General features: G+C 42.4%; 1 protein-coding gene and 1 long non-coding RNA gene across 4 annotated transcripts in view; one reads left to right on the forward strand and one right to left on the reverse strand.

The window, feature by feature from the left end:
• Positions 1–690: 690 nt before the first annotated feature.
• On the forward strand, positions 691–4,885 carry LOC310759509. Its single transcript, XR_014546351.1, has 2 exons — positions 691–4,224; positions 4,380–4,885. It is a non-coding gene; the product is annotated as an uncharacterized lncRNA (long non-coding RNA).
• A 399-nt stretch (positions 4,886–5,284) lies between these two features.
• Positions 5,285–19,304, reverse strand: part of CD2AP (CD2 associated protein) — a 39,313-nt gene continuing 25,293 nt past the window's right edge. For all 3 annotated transcript variants that reach the window (XM_083606535.1, XM_083606537.1, XM_083606536.1), the window contains exons 8-18: positions 19,058–19,152; positions 16,797–16,901; positions 16,149–16,185; positions 15,516–15,578; positions 12,482–12,641; positions 11,561–11,703; positions 10,416–10,531; positions 10,040–10,129; positions 9,143–9,330; positions 7,162–7,225; positions 5,285–5,384 (exon numbers count right to left, since the gene is read on the reverse strand). In XM_083606535.1, the coding sequence (XP_083462661.1) occupies positions 5,343–5,384; positions 7,162–7,225; positions 9,143–9,330; positions 10,040–10,129; positions 10,416–10,531; positions 11,561–11,703; positions 12,482–12,641; positions 15,516–15,578; positions 16,149–16,185; positions 16,797–16,901; positions 19,058–19,152 (1,103 nt within the window). In that variant the 3' untranslated portion in view covers positions 5,285–5,342. The remainder of the gene's footprint in view (positions 5,385–7,161; positions 7,226–9,142; positions 9,331–10,039; positions 10,130–10,415; positions 10,532–11,560; positions 11,704–12,481; positions 12,642–15,515; positions 15,579–16,148; positions 16,186–16,796; positions 16,902–19,057; positions 19,153–19,304) is intronic.

Genomic DNA, 19,304 nt, shown 5'->3' on the forward strand with positions numbered 1-19,304 from the left:
GGAGGAGGTGGGCTCTCCTTTCTTGGAGGTTTGAAGCAAAATCTGTAATGGATGCTCTGAGATTCCTGCATTGCGGCAGATTGGACTAGATGACCCTTGGGGTCCCTTCCAACTCTACAATTGTATGATCATGTAGCAGGAATAATTAGGAACAGCTGAACTGTTTGCCTTTTCTCCTTTGGATGACATTTTAAATAAATGCCAATCTTAGTGTTTTATGCTCAAAGCAGCTTTAAGGGAAAATAGTGCTTTGACAACTTCTGTGCAAAACTATCACTGGAGAATAAATTCAGTGCACAGGATTTCCCCCTATGCTGTGGTCGGGGAAGTCGGAATACCATAGCAGAACAACTGGAGCATGCAGATGAGCCCCAAGCCATGCCTTGTAAGATAATGAAGAGGAGAAAGTAAAAAAAGCTGGGGGGGGGGGGGAAGACTTCACCTCGCTCACTGGCAGGTATCTGTGGGCTCCAGTTCACTATGATCTGAAGGGGCATTAACCAATCAGCTCCATTTGTGATCCTGCAGTTATCCACAGAGGCAATAATAATAATAACTAAAACAAGTAATTTTAAACACAGTAAAAAGGATGACAAATAATTATGTATATCACTTTACCAAGGAAGTTTACAATCCAGAAAAGCTCGGAGAGCAGGCACAGGCCCAGCTCCACTACTGGAAAAGTTCCCATTTATATTACACAACAAATGGAACAATGATGTCTCTTGGCACCACGAAGGAAGGGCAAAGGCCCTCACCACTTTCAGCCAAGGTGTGAAATAGCCCCAGCCGCTTCTCACCTGCAGGGCACCTTGTCCTACTCAGCGCACATCCCTTGCCCCACATAGCCCTGTCCTCAGCTGCTGCTCTTCTCTCCAGAGCTGCCACGGGGTGTGCGAAGGCAGTGCCAGCAGAAAGACGAGGCAACATCCCCAGATGCCCATTTCTTTCCAAGTGTCCAGTGCTGGTATTGTTTTGTATGCTTGAACCACAGAAAGGAAGACATGAGAGGCAAAATGTATCTAAAGAACAGATTAAACATTTTAATAGGCTAATGCCATTTGGCTTTAAGAATATACAGTAAAGGATATCTTCTAACAGTCCCCAGTAGAGCTGTGTTTTTCAAGCTATTACCAAGGGTACTGATCAACAATCCCCTCAAAAGAGAACTTTCTCTCCACTTAAAATCTTGTCGTATAGATTTTTTTGTTACATTTAGATTATGAAAACATGCATCTATATTCCTCGTATACAAAAATGAAGGGGCATCTATGTCTATAGGGAAAGATTTCCAGTTTTGCAGCTAGGTGTATAAATTTGGATTTTTAAAGAAACCCACAAACAAGAATCCCACGTGACATTGGATTGTCTTTTCCCGTCTGAAAACAAACTGTATGGAGGGCTGGAAATAAGTGAAATGAAAAGAACTCTCACTAGGGATTCTGAAACACCCCCCCCCAAAAAAAAAGTTGCACTCAACTTTCTATAGCTTCCAAATGAGAATATTATGGCAGCTAAAAAGGGCAGAACAAAAGAGAACCATAATAGCCATCACCTCAATACAAATAATGAATATCAGTGGTAGCAATATGGTTGAATTATTTCCATATTGCAGTGTGGACTCTTTAAAGCATGGAAATATTTTGTTCTATGTTACATCTAGCTGAATTACATCTAAGGGGTCTGAATGTTTATGGAGGGAAAATCACATAACATATTAACAGCATGTAATTTTATTGTGGAGTTTCAATAGCATGCATAATTTTACAGCACCTGTGAACAAGTCAGTGAAGCATAACTGCTTGAAATAACTTGCATTCTTTGGAATGTCTGCATACGTTCCCTATTTCCCATTATACAATATTAATTTAAGACATATCAGTGAGACCTCTATTGCTAAAAATACTCATAGCAGCATCTTTTAGAAGAATTTTTTTTATTATTATTATTAAATCAAGTCATTGCACTTCATCATTTATTGCTGCAGCAAAAAAGGCCATTTAATAATTAACACGTCCGATTTCATTGATTGTCAGGTCCTATTCATCTGCTATGAGCTTCAAGGCAGACAAAACTGTCATACAACAACTGATAATTAATACCATTTTGCCTTACACTCTGAATTTTATGTGAAGACCACATAAAAGAACTTTTTCCCAGTAGACTCACTTCTTGTTCTGCACAAGAATAAAACTTCAACAAGCTGGGATCAGAGAGGAGCTATTTCATTGCCCATTTATCTGAGACAGCACAGACTAGCATTTGTGATGCAGCTGAACTACCGCCAGGTTGTAAGGACTAGAGGCAAGGGCCCCTCGCCCAGGGCCACGCAAAACGGGTTGGGGGCCCAAACCAGACAGGACAAATGTAGGCCCCATTTCTACACCTATCTATTTTTATCTGCATTAATCTCTTCTGAATCTTTTTAAAATATTACTATTTTGTGCCCTTGACTTTCTTTACAATATCAATTATCTTCACCCAAGGGTCCTCCTTTGCCTCTGCCAGTGGGGCTCAGAGGGCATCCCTTCAAAATCAGAGGCCCCGACCAACTGGCCCCTCTTCTGTTCTGGCCGGCCCTCACCCAAGTCCGGCAGGCATCTGTGCTTCCACCAAAAGTTCTGTTTGTGGGGAAATACTTCTCTAAGAAAGAACATAAGGATAAGGTGTTTTGCCTCCTACAAATTGGGCTTCTGTTGTTTCTTTTCCCCCTTTTTCTTTTTAAAAAACCTTTTAACACCTCATGGTAGTTTTCTGCAAAAACCCAACAGAAATGGAGAGAAACTGTTCCTCTTTTCTTTTCCACAGATGGTATTTTTTTTGAGAGGCAGTAAAGAAATGCTACTCCTAAAAATTCTTGAAAAGCCTTTTTTAAGGCAAAGGAAAGCAGCTGCTGTTTGACAGGAGACAGCAGGAGAGTGTGGCTGGTGTTTCTAAAAAAGCCCAACTTGCAGTGCAAACAAAATCACCTCCCTTTTCCTTCATGGAGAATAGAGAAGAAAGGAGTGGCAGTTTCAGTCCTCAAACTACGCTTTTGTAGAAAGCTCCAGGAGCAAAGTACTCCTGTAAAAATCCCAATGGAAAGGAAAGAAATGGCCCCTTCTTTTTTACATGAACCAGGGCGGTGGAAGAGATGGCTTCTTGCTCCCCCTTTGGGCTTTTCAAGGCTGCAGCAAAAGCACAACTTGTAGGACGGCAGTCACCTGTCTCCTCTGCTTTTCCCTGAGCTTCTGCAGCAGCAACGGCATGAAGGTGCCGTTTGAACCTTCTGCAGAAAGTCCAACTCTGGGGCAGACACCCTCCTCCCCACGTCCTCTGCACATGCCAGGAGACTCAGTGGGAGGAGGAATCAATGGCAACACAAGTCACAGGTCTGGCTAGTAAGACAAGACAAAAGTTGTTGACCAACAAAAATTATGAATTAGTATCAGATTAGGTTTCCTAGATCTGCCTTTCTTAACCATGGGTCCCCAGATGTTGTTGGACTACAACTGCCATCATCCATAGCCAGCAGCAGTCAGGGATGATGTGAGTCCAGCAATATTTGGGAACTCAAGGTTAAGAAAGGCTGCACTAGCCTGATGGTTTGACTAGTAAGTTAACAAGTGTGAAAACTGGCAACAACAAAAAATCATTAACAACTGATTCATTAGATGTTTGTCATTAGTTAAGCACCAATATGGTAACCAAATAGGCATTTTGTTTTTATACACCCGTTTCCGTTCCTACATTTTAATCCACTAATTCACAAGTGATATACCTGCAAGTAGAAATTCAGATTTCTGCGCTTGCTAACAATTAATAATCGTTGGTATTCTTATACAACTATGACAAAATACTTATGCCATCCAAGTTTTGTTTAATTAAAGGAGAGCAGTTGAACATGAAAACTACTGACACGGGAAAAGTTAAGATTTCACATTATTTTAATTTGGTTAACTAAAAACCACTCTGAAAATATTGCCTTTTTATACTCTTTTAGAAAAGAAATGAAGGAGAAACAAGAAACAGAATGGGTTTTGTATTTTTAGCATTGGCTTGAATGCAACGTGGAGCCTTTTTAGTTTTCCTCCTTTGTAGGAAGAATTGGGGAGGGGCAAAATGACTCCAAAAAGAAGTCTTTTCTTCCAAAGAAAATCAACTCCTTTCATTTAGGAGCACATTGCAGTACTATGATGTACACAAGAATCCAGTCTCTACGAATCCTCTTGTGCCTTAGTGTAGGTACAGTGGCGTAGCGTGGGTTGTCAGCACCCGGGGCAAGGCAAGTAATTTGCGCCCCCTAACCCGTGGATTTGCGCCCCCTAACCCTAACCCCCAGATGTTGCGCCCGGTGCGGCCGGCCCCCCCTGCACCCCCCACGCTACGCCACTGTGTAGGTAGCAGCAGCCCCGGCAAGATTGCATGTCGTCAACAGGTGGGTAGCTCTAAACACTTCACTGTCACATGAAGATTTTAATAATGCTATTATGATTAGTGCTAAAAATCTGTATGAAGCTGTAAGATACTGTAGTGTTAGAATAAAATTTATGAAAGTGAAGAATTGCTTAGCATGCCATGTGCTTCAATATTTAGGCACAACAGGGTGAATTACAAGACCATTTCAACCTTATGCCCACATTCCTTGTGGAAATTAAGCATTGAGCTGGGTGTGGGGGTTTGTGTGGGGTCAACCCCAAGTCCCTTTCATGACTCCTATAGTGCAAGTGACAGAATATTCTTCTCAAACTATTAAGCAGTTGTGACTTTTCTGCTCCAAAGCAAGAACAAACTCCCAGCATCATCCTGAACTATAAAACAGCATATTATTAATACTCTCACTGCAGACAGGCACAACAGTGTAACCCTGGGTAGAAAAGCAAAAAAATAATTAAAAAAATACAAACATCATCTTCCCTTTAGCATTGTGGGGAAAGTAGTGGCTATAATAAGTACAAGGGTAGACCAGGTGCCTCCCTAGAGGCTCCTTTACAGGGTTTCTTTGCAAAGATATACTGCCTTATATATATAGTACAGATCTCTTAAAAATTAGACTATAGATGCTCAATAAAAATCTAATAAGAACCCCTCTTTTTATACAGATTCAGTAGTATTTTCAAGCAAACCAAGGAAATAAAGGTCTGCGATTCCAGCACAGTAAGAAATAAGGCCCCTCTCCTATATTGGTAAGAAACAAAAAAGCGGTTCATTTTCTTCTCTTAGCTCACTAAATAGAAGATTATATTCATTTATCCTTTTTTTATGGAATGCTGCCCATTCATTGGTTTGAAGTAAAAAAAGAAAATTCAAGTTAGCTTCATTTGTATTTTGACTCTGAAATCCTGGCAAGGTCTATGGCTCTTTCATGTCGTTATGACAGCTTTCTTCAGCTTCTCTATTTCCACCTGTGGATGAGACACATTAAAACTTTTAATACAGAAATGAATAACTTTGTCTATATTTTCCAGTAATGCTTAAATACATGCTACAACATCTTTGGTAGGAAAGCTGATCACCAGAGCCGGGATGGAGGAGCCTGTGCCCCCTCCCCAGATGTGGTCAGACTCCCATCTGCCCCAGGCAGCCTGGCCAGCGGTCAGGGAGGAGGGGAGTTGCAGGCCAACAACATCAGGCGCCCACAAGTTCTGTATCTTCTTTTGTAGGGCTAGTGAAAAGCTTAAGAATTTCAATTGTATTCATTGAGCCATCCAGCCATTGAAACATCTTTGTGAAATTAATGTGCATCTAACCTGAGTTAGCTTTTGTACCATAAAACACTCCAGCAGATAAACATATTTGCTCACAACTGAATGCGTTGAATACAAATGTGAATTGAAACTGTGGTTTAAAAAAAAATAATTCTAAAGCTTTTCACTAGCACAAATGATAATAATTTCATGTTATTCATTATCTGCTTCTAGACTAATTGCAACTGAGGCTACTTAAGCTTAAGGTGTGATTCATAAAGAAACATGGCAGAAGCATGGGCTCAATATCTTGGCACCTAGCATTGTTGGTAGAGCATGAGACTCAATCACAGGATCGCGGGTTCAAGCCCCCACTTTAGGCAAGATTCCTGCCTTGCAGGAGGTACTAGAGGAGCCTCATGGCCCCTTCCAACTCTACAATTCTATGAAAAATCTGTTCCTTAATACAAACCTACATCAAAGTAATACAGCATAAAATTAAGATTAATTTAGTCATGAACAGCTGCTAAACAATCTTAAATGAGGTATATACCGTATTTTTCGCTCTATAAGACGCACCAGACCACAAGACGCACCTAGTTTTTGGAGGAGGAAAACAAGAAAAAAAATATTCTGAATCTCAGAAGCCAGAACAACAAGAGGGATCGCTGCGCAGTGAAAGCAGCAATCACTCTTGCTGTTCTGGCTTCTGTGATAGCTGCGCAGCCTGCATTCGCTCCATAAGACGCACACACATTTCTCCTTACTTTTTAGGAGGGAAAAAGTGAGTTTTATAGAGCAAAAAATACGGTATATACCCAGTTTTCTAGAAAAGGTTTTAGCCATTTTGAATGCCCCCCTTCCTGCTCTCAAAACAACACTCGTGGAAATGGCAACACCTGGATTTCAACCTAAGGACTTGGAGATATCTCAGGAAAAACAATGCTCCAATATTGTTTCCCCAAGTTTCCTATCCAGTCTAGTGTCTCTACTTTGTATTTGGGGGAATTCTTCTCCCTGTCAGCAAAACAATAAAGTCAATGTGTGAAGCATTTTTTAGTGGCAGAGTTGAATTTAGGACAGAGCGAGCCATGCAGTCACACTGGGCATGCAGCCGAGGAGGGCACCTGCTCAAGGCCCAGTAAGTGCTTGCCTGTCTTTGGGAAGGAGGTGTGAGGACTCTGAGAGGGTCCTAGAGTCCTCTAGCCTCCTTCCTCAAGCTGAGCAAGTATTTACCTGTCTTTGGGAAGGAGGTAAATGGCTCTAGGACTCTGCCAGAGCCCCACAGCTCCTTCCCAAAGCCTGGCTCTGCAAGGGCAGTGGGGAGCGCATCAAATGGCCTTGCACAGGGCAGCATATTGCCATGGTCCACCCCCTCCCACCCCAATAGGGGCTGCTTTATTAAACAATAGCCCCTCATTCAACTTCTAAAAATAATGGAATTATGAAAAACAAAGCCTCCTACTGCTTCAAATAACTTATTCAAACACATTACCTCTAGGTTACTTCGCATCTGCTTCTCTTTCTCCAACTCCCTTTTCAGTTTTTCCAGTTCCTTCCTTTAAAAGTTAAAGGCAAACCTAGTTAAATTTTGCCATGTGAAATTTTACTTTTTTGTGGTTGAAGACACATGATAGTATATAAACTATGCCCAGACTCAAAGCAGAAAGAACGGCCACAGAGGCAAGCTGTGCAAGTGCTTTGCCTCCAGAATTACACAGTGTGGATCTAAATCAGCAAGAACATCGGCTGGTTTAAATCCATCTCATTCATATTGCTTTATATAGTTCCTAAACAATCGTGCAAAATCTGACCACTAAACTATGTTCATTTGCAACTAGAGAGCATTATTGACACTCATTTCATTTTTATAACTGGGCCTTGCACCATAAACATTTCGACTGCTCCCTCCCCCTTTTTTTACCACTAGAGGGAATGTCTTTAAAATATTACCCTACAGGGTTTCTCATACAAGTAGCACCCATGACGGTTTGTTAGTCAAAAACAATCCTATATATGTTTACTCAGAAGTAAGTCCTGATGAGTTCAAGGGGGCTTTCTCCCAGGTAAGAGGGTAAGGGATTGCAGCCAAAGTGTGGGAATACAGGAGCTGGCACACTGGAGAACGGCTTTCCTGTGTCTTGGCTCAGACCCACCCTCAGAAAAACAAAGAAAGAACTGCCACCACCAACCAATGAAACAAGAAACAAGGAAAACAACCCATGACTGATGGTTTGAAGGAAGGGCTGAGAGGTATGGAGCAGGCTACAGCACGGTAGAATCACATCACATGCAGGAGTTTTGTTCCAGAGGCAGTGCAAAAATGCTTAACGCCAAACTTCTTGGCTGCTGGCTGGCAAGCAGGGGGCAGCCCTGTGTGAATGTCCTACTTGTTTCTCCACTGCCTTCCCTCAGTTCTCCACAACTGCTTTCCCTGCTCCCTGGGTTGTTGAGGCAAGGAGGAGAGAGTGCCGATAGGCAACCCGGCTCCCTTGGAGAGACACTGAGACAGAAGGGAAGCAAACCCTGAAAAACGGAGGCAGAAGAACAGGGCAGAAACAGGTCTGCAATGGAGCTGCACCTTCGGCCTGCATCCCTGTCTTCCTGCCACTCCTCTGCTGCAACCATTGCTTGGAAGGCCACCACAGGAACCAATCACCCAACTACTGCTGGCTGTCCCAGCCATGGGAGCCAAGTTCCTGCTCCAGACTCTGTCCTCCTCACTGTGGCACCCCAGAGGGGAGGGGAGGATGCAGAGTGGCACCCGGCTTCCTTGGCTGAAACAGTGGGAAGCAGCAAGACAAAAAGGGAGCTGGAGGGAGACCCAGGCAGAAGCTGCACTTCCATTCCAGGCTTTTACTTCTGCCTGGAGATCAGCTCGAGCCCAGGAAGTTAAGACTGAATTTGAACAAGTTGAATGCATGTGCGATGTGCCTCCACTGTAGTATAGTTTCCTCAAGTCTCAGGGTATCATCTGAAGGCACATGAGACCCACACCTTAAAGCTAAGGACACCTGGGTCTGCTCAGCGTCTCGATGGAGAACCTTAGAAAAGGCCTGCTCCCTTGCAATCCATAAGGGAGCAAAGGTGGAACATTGGGAGGTATTTAAATGGAATGGAATTGAATGAGATGAATAAAATGCTGGCTAGATAAAAGCTGAAGCCTAGCAGGCTAGTGCTTAAATCTTGGGTGGTCATATCCACACACACATCCCAATTTGTCCATTTTATTAAAAAAATGCAGGATAGATTCTTTTTTAAACAAACAAACAAACAAACAAACAAACAAACAAACAAACAAACAAGACCTTACTGCCCCTGCTGATCCCCACTTGATGCCAACCCACTCCCCACCCTGCCCTTAAAACATCATATAATATTAATACAGGAGGCTATGCTAAAATCCTTGCACAAAAGAGCCATGACATAAATCTGCTGTATCTTTCATCTACAAATCCAGTGAAATTAGCACTTACCCATGTTCTTTCTTTAGTGTTTCTACGACAGCTAGCAGGTCAAAAACCTGTGACCTGAGGTCTTCCAGAGAAGGCTTCTCCCTTTCATCTATTTCCTGTTTAAGTTTCATTTCCCCAGTAACAGCACCAAGTACAAAAGAATTTGGTCTGGGTGATGAAGACAGAAGTGGCTGAGCAAATAGAGATGGCTGAAATAAGAAGGAAGTCATCTAATAAGTAAATGTGCACTATGCAAATAATGCAAGCTGTCAAAATTGTATATTGAAGGACAAGCAAAGTCTGCTTAATTGCTGCTGACCCCCACCCCTGCAAAGAAGTGAAGCTTGAAATACTTCCAGTGACCCCTGGGAAGACAGCTGCTGGGGGCAGGGGAGGCTCACCTGTGGCCCTTAGAAGCTGAGGGACTCCCTCCCATCAGCCCCTGACAGCCTGCACAACAACCAAGGGGGGTGGAAGTGGAAGTGCAGCAACATTTGGAGGGCCACAGACTCACTCCTGCCACTCGACAGTGGCTTAAAAAGCTGTTTCTTGTATTTCCCACACAGTGGAAAGCCAGGCTTATTTCAGTGTTTCTTAAAACTCTGTCCATCTGACAAAGAGCATCTCCACAAAAGCAACGTATCAGTTATGACCCTCATTACCTTTCCCAAGCAATCTTCTAAGCAAGTTTTAAAAATGTATGTTGCTAACAAACTTAGTGCTAATACTCTGAGGAAATTTTACTTAGAACAGCAGAGAATACATTCAGTTAAAGTGACTTTTTCTACGAGCCACTCAAAATAAATGTATACCCCTTTTCTGTATAGAATCATATTACATGAGTGGATACAACAAAATTATGACCTGCTATTATTAGATTGCTTATTACAACTAACTTAAGCCATCTCAATTCTGCACCTTTTTAACTTCGGGTGGCTTTACTTTGGCACTTTCTTCCTCCTCTTTATGCTCCTTCCCACTTTTCTCTATGCTTAAATTCTGAGTAGTCTAGAGGAAAAAAGAAAAGGGAAAAATCTGCATTCTGTGTGAAGCAAACCCACCTATTTTAAAAGCCAAAAGCACACATTTCCATCTATTACTCCTATTTGTAATAAGCATCTAGTACATTCATTCATACATACATTAGACTTGTAAGTGAAAAAATTATGAAACCTGACATTTCTATGTATTATTATTATTATTATTACTACTACTACCTATTACTGATTAAATTTATGGTATACCCCCCAATACACAGAAGACAGACAGAAGACACACCGTTCCCTGCACTCACAGAATTACTGCCGTTGAAGCGAGTGGGAGGCCTCCTGCCAGGCATCTTTGGCCGATTAGCAGTGGGATGTGATAAATTATCTGAGGTAGCTATTATATGATCAAAACTTGAAATTTCTGGAAAAGATTTGAAAACAGAGGTCACAATCAAAGCTCAGAAAACAATCTTAGAGGAGAAGTATAAAATGTTGTCAAAATATATGACAAAAACCATCAACGCAATATGACAGCTGGGACAGCTCGGTCGGTAGAGCTGGAGACTCTGAAGCTCCACGATGGGCATTGCAGGCAAGTGGACTAGATGACCTCGTGGTCCCTTCCAACTCTACCCTTCTATGAATCTATGATTCTACCAATATCAGTGCAGAAAATAAAGATTAGAGTGGCAATTAATATGCTAAAAGAGGACTCCATATTAAAAATACAGGTGATAATGAAAATTGGGAGCAAGACACAAAACTCAACTGACTCTGTAACTTTCTGATCTCTTTCTCAGAATAAGATTGCAATTAAACATTTAGAAAACCATATACAACTACAAGTGTTAAGTAAATGGTTCTATGCGATTAAACAGCTATTCAGCCACTCAAGTCTCAACTTACTGTATCTGTAATGCAGCAACCTGAGTAACAAAAGGATGCATGAATGTATGTATATGAGCAGGGTTGCCAAGTTGTGAAAACTAAGCGCCTTGAGGAGTTCATTTGTGTAAAGCAGGGGTCAGCAAAGTTTTTGTGGCTTGGGCTGGTTCACGGTCCTGCAGACGCTACGGTGGGCCTGAGTGTGTATGCGCGCATGCGCAAATGCTATTTCCGGTGCTCCTTCCGGCGCGGAGGAGGCATGTGCAGCTTCCCATTGGCTGCAGCCAATGCGAAGCGAGCCAGCATCGTGGAAGGCGGTCCCTGCTCTGCTCCGCACTGGTTTAGCCAACTGAGCGGGCGGCAGGGGTCCCCAAGCGGCAGCAAGGGTCCATGTGGCCCATGGGCCCTAGGTTGCCGACCCCAGGTGTAAAGTCTATGTGTTAACCTGCTGCAGTAAAAGCAAGCATCGTACTATGCCACAGACTAACCCACGCATTTATGTCATTAGCTTTCCTGAACAGAAGATTTGTCCAGTTATGCTTCTTCCTTTCTTTTTAAAGCTTACCTGCTTCTTTTAAGTTCTTTATTGCAACTGAATCTACCTCTACTGATTTTGGTCTCAGTGGTAACTGTTCAGAATCTAACTTTGGTTTTGTTGCTGGTTCAATTTCCGATTTTGGTCGCCAGGAAACAACATCCCCATTTGTCCTGTGTTTGAAAGAGAAAATGATTTAACATTAGGTATTACAGCAAAATAGGGAAACAAAAACCCCCCAGCATAATTTTGACAATTTAAGGCTTATTGAATCTAGTTCTCCAAATCTTGGTTTGGAGGCTCAGGAGAGGATCTGGTCCCACCTGCTTCAGTCTCTCCTCTTGCGCATGGATTCTTCCCTTTCATCATCCTTCTAAAATATTCTCTCAAGGAGAATTACACACAGAATAATTTAAAACAGGTAAAACAACAACTACTACTACTACATTTAAAGCAAGACTGAAACCCTAACAAATGGATACTTGTGGTAAAGACCCATTTACCCAGCAAGGAAAAGCCTTTGGGACAAAAACATCTTCAAGTGCTTCTGGAAAGAGCAGCTGGCAGTTGCTTGTCATATCTTGACAGAAATGCTGTTCCACAGAACAGGGGCAACCACAATGTAAACCCTGCTGAGTTACTGCAGAGGGGGCTTTGGAGAGCTTAGAGCTTGCAGGAGGAGCTCTCCTACAGACTGCAGCGACCTACTGGGTAGATAAGGAATAAGGCAGTGTCTTCAGTAACTGCTACTTATGAGAGCCACCTCCAGGATCAGAGGCTCCCGTCTCCAGATACTGGCCACTGGAGAACAGTGGAAGAGGGCAGTTGCCCTCCTGTTCTACCTGTGGGCTTCCTGTAGGCATCTGGTTGGGGTTGGACTAGATGATCCTTGGGGTCCCTTCCAACCCTACAATTCTGTGGCTTTCACATGTAAGGAAAGGGCATACTTACTTAGATATTGGTGGTTGCACAACTGGTTTATCTGGCCATTTTAAAGGCGAAATCCCAGATCTCAACGCATTATTTGCCTTGTTTGGCGGGATAGGCTTTTTGGGTGGTACTTGAGGAGCTGCTGGTTTAGATATTTTCTGATCCAAACTTGATTTTTCATCTGGCAAATAAAACAGAAATATCTGTCAGTAGTATTGGGGTGACTGGAAGAAAACGACCTTCTACAACTACCATTAGCTATTTCATAAGCTGACACCATACAAACAATGCAGTTACAATTTATTAGGAGCTTCTCCCAGATATAGGGTGTTCTGAGCAGAGGGCCCCAAAATGTGTAGCCCTGCTAGGAAGAATTCTGAACAAGGTTGGCTGTGAAAGAAGTAGAGAAAGCCAAAACTGGATTAAGGCCTAAAGCAACAAACCACTCCCTTCTAGTCGGTATTCTCAGATCCAGAAAGTCCCATGGGGACTGAAGCTGGTGTCCAGAAAGTCAAGAGCTGAAAAAAGTTACACTTCTCAAACATCAACATTCATGAACATTATTAAGTTCTCTAAATCAGTAGGTGGGTCAACAAGAGCCCTAGGAAAGGAAGAGCCATGATTTCTAATGGACTCCTTGACTTTTAATCAAAAGATAAAGATGTGTACTGTAAGAATTTCAGAATGATCAGAACAATGAGGAAACTCAAATATATATAAATAGTATCTATATAATACTTAATATATCAAGAACATTTTTTTTAAAAAAACCCACTCATACAAAATATCCAACAAGGAACACTATGAACCACCAACTACAGGTACCCAGTAAAAAGTCAATTTCAGCTATGAGTCTCTCTCAAGTTTATACAACTGATTGATGGCTTCTAACTTCTTAGGAAATGCTCTTTATCACTTTTCAGCTGGAATCAACAGCCGTAGTCCTTCCAAAATGGTTGTGTAATATGTACAATTCTTCAAACTTGCTGCATCGCTCTTTATACTAAACTGTTTCCTAATAATGTAATTCTCTCCATAATAATACGCTACATAATATTAAAATTAGAAATACTAAAACAAGTTTCACATCCAACATACTTGTTATCAACTAGACCTCCATATAAAATGCAAACTGGCTGAAAACCAGTCTTAATTCCACAACCCTAAGGAAGAAAACTCACCCCAAATGTATCTCATTTTACATTAACTGTAACATCCTTAAAATGGCATGGTCTCTATAACAGACATGGCTATTTATTTATTTCCTTTGCCTGTCCCCCTACTCCTGAGTCGGTTGGTGAGGGTCCTGCTGTCCCTGAGGAGAGCCAGGCAACAGCAGAATCCTTGCCAAGGGGCTCCTTCCCTTCTAGGTTTGTGCTGAAACGGGTGGACATGGTTCATGACAGGCAACGTGCAACAGGCAGCAAGAAATGAGCTAAAGAAGAAGAAGCCATAATCTTTCGCTTATAATGCTTTATAGGCAATTTCTCTAAATTTCGAAAACCTGAGTTTTGTAGTTCTAAAAGCTCTTGGGTCTCCCTAGCTGCTTTGGATACTCACCTGCTAGGAAATAACAAATCAATTTGCTAAGTGCCCAAAATAAGAGGGTGGAATCTTGTAACTTCTACACGCTGTTGAAATCTCTCCAAGGTTCAGTTTACAAGCTGGCTTGCAGAGCAAGAACAACCCATAGTTTCTTTGTTTACATGAACATCAGACAATATATTGCCACCAAAAAATACATTTGAAGTACAGAGCCTGTGTGAAGGGGGAACATGCCAGCTCAAGGTTCTTAAGTGTTTGTTCACATAATGCTTGGATGCTATGTTTTCATAAGTCCACCATTTGTCAGTCTTGACATATGCGGAGCCCTGAGTTACTATCCTGCCCTTCCTCCCAAAGGAGCCCAGGGTAACAAACGAAGCAGTAGAACACCACACCATGATGAAAAATAAAATAAGGAGAAACATTCAAAAATTGTACAAGCATCAAACAATAAAGACTACTGCATGCCCTTGTAGCTAATACTGTAATCCCACAGTTGCCAGGCTAAGTCTGAGGTCTCAAAGAGAACTTGCTCCACCTTCTGGGAGCTACAGTCCAATGGAGCTAAGGTTGGTATGGCAAATAGCAACTGTATCACCACAAAAAGAGGCATCTATCTCGCCCCCCCTCCCCCCCGCTCTCTCTCTCTCTGCCCTATTCTAATGTTAGATGATTGGCACGTGGGGGCGGTTTGCCCAAAACACATGGCAGGGCTTACTAGACCTGCAGACTCCCCACTGTTGCCCTAAGGGCTCACATCTTCTCTTATGACCGGTTTTAGAATTGGCTTATTCCAGTTTTAGTAATTAACCTTTAATTGTACACCACTGTGAGCATTTTTTAACAGAGTGGCAGACTATAAATGTTTAAATAGAGTAGTGTAAAGTAATTCCATAAAATTCTCAGACCTCTGTAGCACAAAGTCTCAATATAAAATAAACTTGGCATGCTATAAATTAAAATCCTACTTGATTGCATCTCCTTTGACTGATAGATAGCCCAGAATTCAATTAAGAACTTTATTCAAGAGAAGCATTAAAAGGGGGTGGGGGGTGAGAGAAACAGTGAGCATGTGCCAGAAGAGGAAAATAATCTACACTGGATTACCGGTCTTCCTAGCTCTGAACTGGATAAACCAGCAGAGCAAACTTGTCCCGGTGTTGCTTCTGCAGTTAGCAGGCCCTTGAGATGGTTGACAGAGGAGTGACAGAGCATAAAGACAGAATGGCATGTTTTACGAGGCCTAGTGAGGGGGAAGCCCATGCAGGCGGCGGAAGCACCAAATGTTAAGAATTGGCAAAGATGCAGCGAAGGTTTCCCTGTCAGAGAGCCCTGTGGATGAAGAGGGAAGGTTTCTTGGGGAGTGTAGAGTAGTAGTCAACTACAGATAAATTGTCAGGCATGGCAGGTTCAGAGACACTGCCCATGTACATTTAAAAAAATAAATTTATAAACTACCGTGTCAGTCATTTATTGTCTTGATGTGATCAGGGATCAAACTGGCCTTTACCTTTTTCTTCATTCTTAGGAAGAGGAAACTTCTTCTCTGTCATCAGAAACTCTGGCTTTAAACCTGAATGCAAAGCCAATAATTAACTTAGGAACTATGTTTTTTTCTTTTTTGGGGAGGGAGGAAGGGAGAATCAGAATCCTTATAGTTTTTAAGTTTATACAAAAATGGCAGGCAACACAAGAAAGTACAAGTATTTCAAAATGTGTGTTAAGTCCACAGTCCTTGTAAAAAAAAATATTGAAATAATTCCATGACATGGTCATGGAAAACCCTTTATACTATTATATGCATTGCTACAAAGGGAACAGTAGGAAAATGGTGGATACATAACATTCAAGGTATCACACGAAAGCAACTCATGCAACACACTGGTGTTTATGCTTACGTACACATTGCAAGTTAAGAACTCATACAATCTCAGCCATAGCAAGATCTCCCCTAAGATCTTTAATACTGGTCAACTGTGTTTAAGTATATTTTAATGTTGGACCACCTTGAGCACTATTTTAAACTAAAAGGCAGGGCTTTAAAAACAAACTTGTGTATCTCCAATAGAACAGTGTACCAGCCCCAAATCAATTCTTCTTCTTTTAGTCAAAAGTTAAAGAGATAAAATCTTGGTTTGCATACCTGGACCTTTTGCAGGAGGTGGTGGCTTCTTTGGCTTCTGCAAAGGGAACATGATATCAATCACCACTGAGGGTCAATTATAATGCTGAATGCTATATGCTGACTTAGACAATGGTCCCCAGGAGTATCCAGCAAGTCCATTTTCTTTGCTGTAGGTTAGCTGCACTTGGATTAAGGACACCTCTGGTTTACTAGATGTACCCAGGGACAAACTGTGCCATCACTAGTCTGTAAGATGCCACAGGTATTGTAAAATTTTCAAGAGTTGCATATATTTCTGTAACTTAAGTGCTATGACTAAAAAGTAATTTTAAAAGAAATTACCGTATTTTTTGCCCCATAGGGTGCACCTTGTTTTTTTGGGGGGGTAAAGAATCCCCCCCCCCAGGCGCGGGGCTGGGGCGGGGGAAGCCCGACCCCTCTCGCTCTCCAGGCTTCAGCGAAAGCCTGCATTCGCCCCATAGGATGCACACACATTTCCCCTTCATTTTTGGAGGGTAAAAAGTACGTCCTATAGGGCGAAAAATACGGTAATAATGAGGCCTAAAGAGTAAAAATGACTAATGCGCTAAATATGTTCAGTATTTGTTCTATTTCTGCCTTGAAGTAGGGGTACATGATTTCTATAAAATGATAGTGAGAACTTACAGGAAAATCTTTATCTGATTCATAAATCTGAACTGCGAAGTTGTCTGGAAAAACTCCTTCTTTTCCACCAAGCTCGCCTTTCCACCACCCAGCCTCTCCAGTATCCTAGAACAACAAACAGTTCTTTGTAAAAACAATTTTAAAAGTTGTAGAATATGTATTTTTTTCCAGAAAACACATAGTTTGGAGGAAAATATAATTTACTGCTGAGTTTTCAAAATAAATGCAACTTACACAATGAGAGCCCAGATTTTGTTTCTTTAAAACAACAGCTGTTTAAAAAGCCTGAGCGACTAAGAAAGCCTGGCACCCACAGCCGGCCTTTCACTGCCAAGTCTGCTGTGTACCTGCCTCAACCTCATTTGGCTGAAACATACAAAGCAGGGACTCTGAATAGGATCTAGAGGTTCAGGCAAGCGTATACGGAGGAGAAGGCAATCTCCCAGGTAACCTGGTCCCAAGCCATTAAAGCGTAAACAACAGTACTTTAAATTGGGCCCAGAAATAGGCCGGCAAAACAGGCTCAACCAACCTGTCTGTTAAAAACCTTGTGGTCCTATTCTGGACCAACAACAGCTTCCAGACCATTCTTGAAGGCAGTCCCACACTCTAAAGGAAATGTGATCATAGCGCCCAAGCTATTTCCATCTGGCTGTGGTTGCAGCTGGTATATTAGCGAGAAAAGCTGATAAAAAGATCTCTATCTACGAGAGGCCACTTGAGCCTCTAACAACAATGCTGGATCAATAAGCACCTCTAGACAGTGGACCTAATTCTTCAGGGGGAGTGCAAGCCCATCCAGAATGGGCTGAATACCATTCACCTGGGTGGATGACCCACCCACCAATAGTACCTCCATCTCGTTTGGATTGAATCTCAGTTTGTTCACCCTCAGTCCTTTACGGCACCCAAGCACCGATTCAGGTCATCTACCACCTCACCTGCATCTGATGAAAAAGAGAGATAAAGCTGGGTGTCATCCACATAGTGGTGACACCTCAGACCAAATCCCCAGATGACTTCTCCCAGAGGGTTAAACAGCATGAGGGGCGGGGGGAGAACCAGATCCCCCAGGGCCCCATAGCATAAAGGCCAAGGGGCCGATCAACGTTCCAACAGCACCACCTTCTGCAATCAGCCATACAATCAGAAGTGGAACCACAGCTAAGCAGTGCCTCCTACTCCAAACCTCCAGAAGGATACCATGGCTAATGGTACTGAAAGACACTGAGAGGTTCAAGAGAATCTACAGGGTTTTACTCACCATCCCTCTCTTGGCAGAGGCCATCCCACAGGGCGGCCAAGGCAGTTTCTGTTCCAAAACCATACTAAAACTCAACTGAAATGATTCTAGAAAAACAGTCTCATCCAGGAGTGACTGGAGGTGGCCAGTCACTTACTCAGGAAGGGAATGTTAGTCACTGGCATAGGATTGTTGACATCCTCTGGGTCCAGACGACATTTCTCCACGAGCAATTATCACTTCCTTTAAAGAAACTGGGGCTTCAGTAACTGATGCACAAATTGTCATATGAGTGCATATTTATGCATATGCTTACAAGCATTTACGTGAATGCTTACATATGCATATCATGGCAAACAAGTCTAATAGATCAATTAATGAATGATCATCATCATCACCACAAGCTGTATGTCCAAGCAATCAAAAAATATATATTATAAAGGTTAATTATATAGGGAGGCTCCAATTCAGATGTACAGAAGTCTTAATCATAAAGGTAAAGGTACCCCTGCCTGTACGGGCCAGTCTTGCCAGACTCTAGGGTTGTGCGCTCATCTCACTCTATAGGCCGGGAGCCAGCGCTGTCCGCAGACACTTCTGGGTCACGTGGCCAGCGTGACAAGCTGCATCTGGCGAGCCAGCGCAGCACACGGAACGCCGTTTACCTTCCCGCTAGTAAGCGGTCCCTATTTATCTACTTGCACCCAGGGGTGCTTTCGAACTGCTAGGTTGGCAGGCGCTGGGACCGAGCGACGGGAGCGCACCCCGCCGCGGGGATTCGAACCGCCGACCATGCGATCGGCAAGTCCTAGGCGCTGAGGCTTTTACCCACAGCGCCACCCGCGTCTCTTATAAAACATATGAACCAAGAATAGTCCAATACTGAATATACTTATTTGTTAGTTTGTTAGTTTAAGCATTCAAAACTTAATTTTACTGGGCAACATCCAAAAACATTTGAAACTTCACTTTGGCATGCCTAGAACTAACAGAAAAGGAACATGGATGAATGTCTTACCTTGCTTATTATTTGAATAATATCACCTTCTTTAAAACTAAGTTCATCCTCATTAGTACCTTCATAGGCAAAGGAGGTCTTGCAATATTCCTTAGCTGAAAAAAGAAGTATAAATATTATGCGTGCCCAGCGCACTCCTGTTGCATGAATGCCAGTGTTTAAAGCTCACCAGTAGGACATTGGGGAGATGGATGGCAACAAAATAGCTAGTAAAATATGCTGAATTTACAGTAATTGAACACAAATG

The sequence above is a fragment of the Podarcis filfolensis genome (genome assembly GCF_964270895.1).
Source record: "Podarcis filfolensis genome assembly, chromosome: 3".
NCBI lineage: Eukaryota > Metazoa > Chordata > Lepidosauria > Squamata > Lacertidae > Podarcis > Podarcis filfolensis.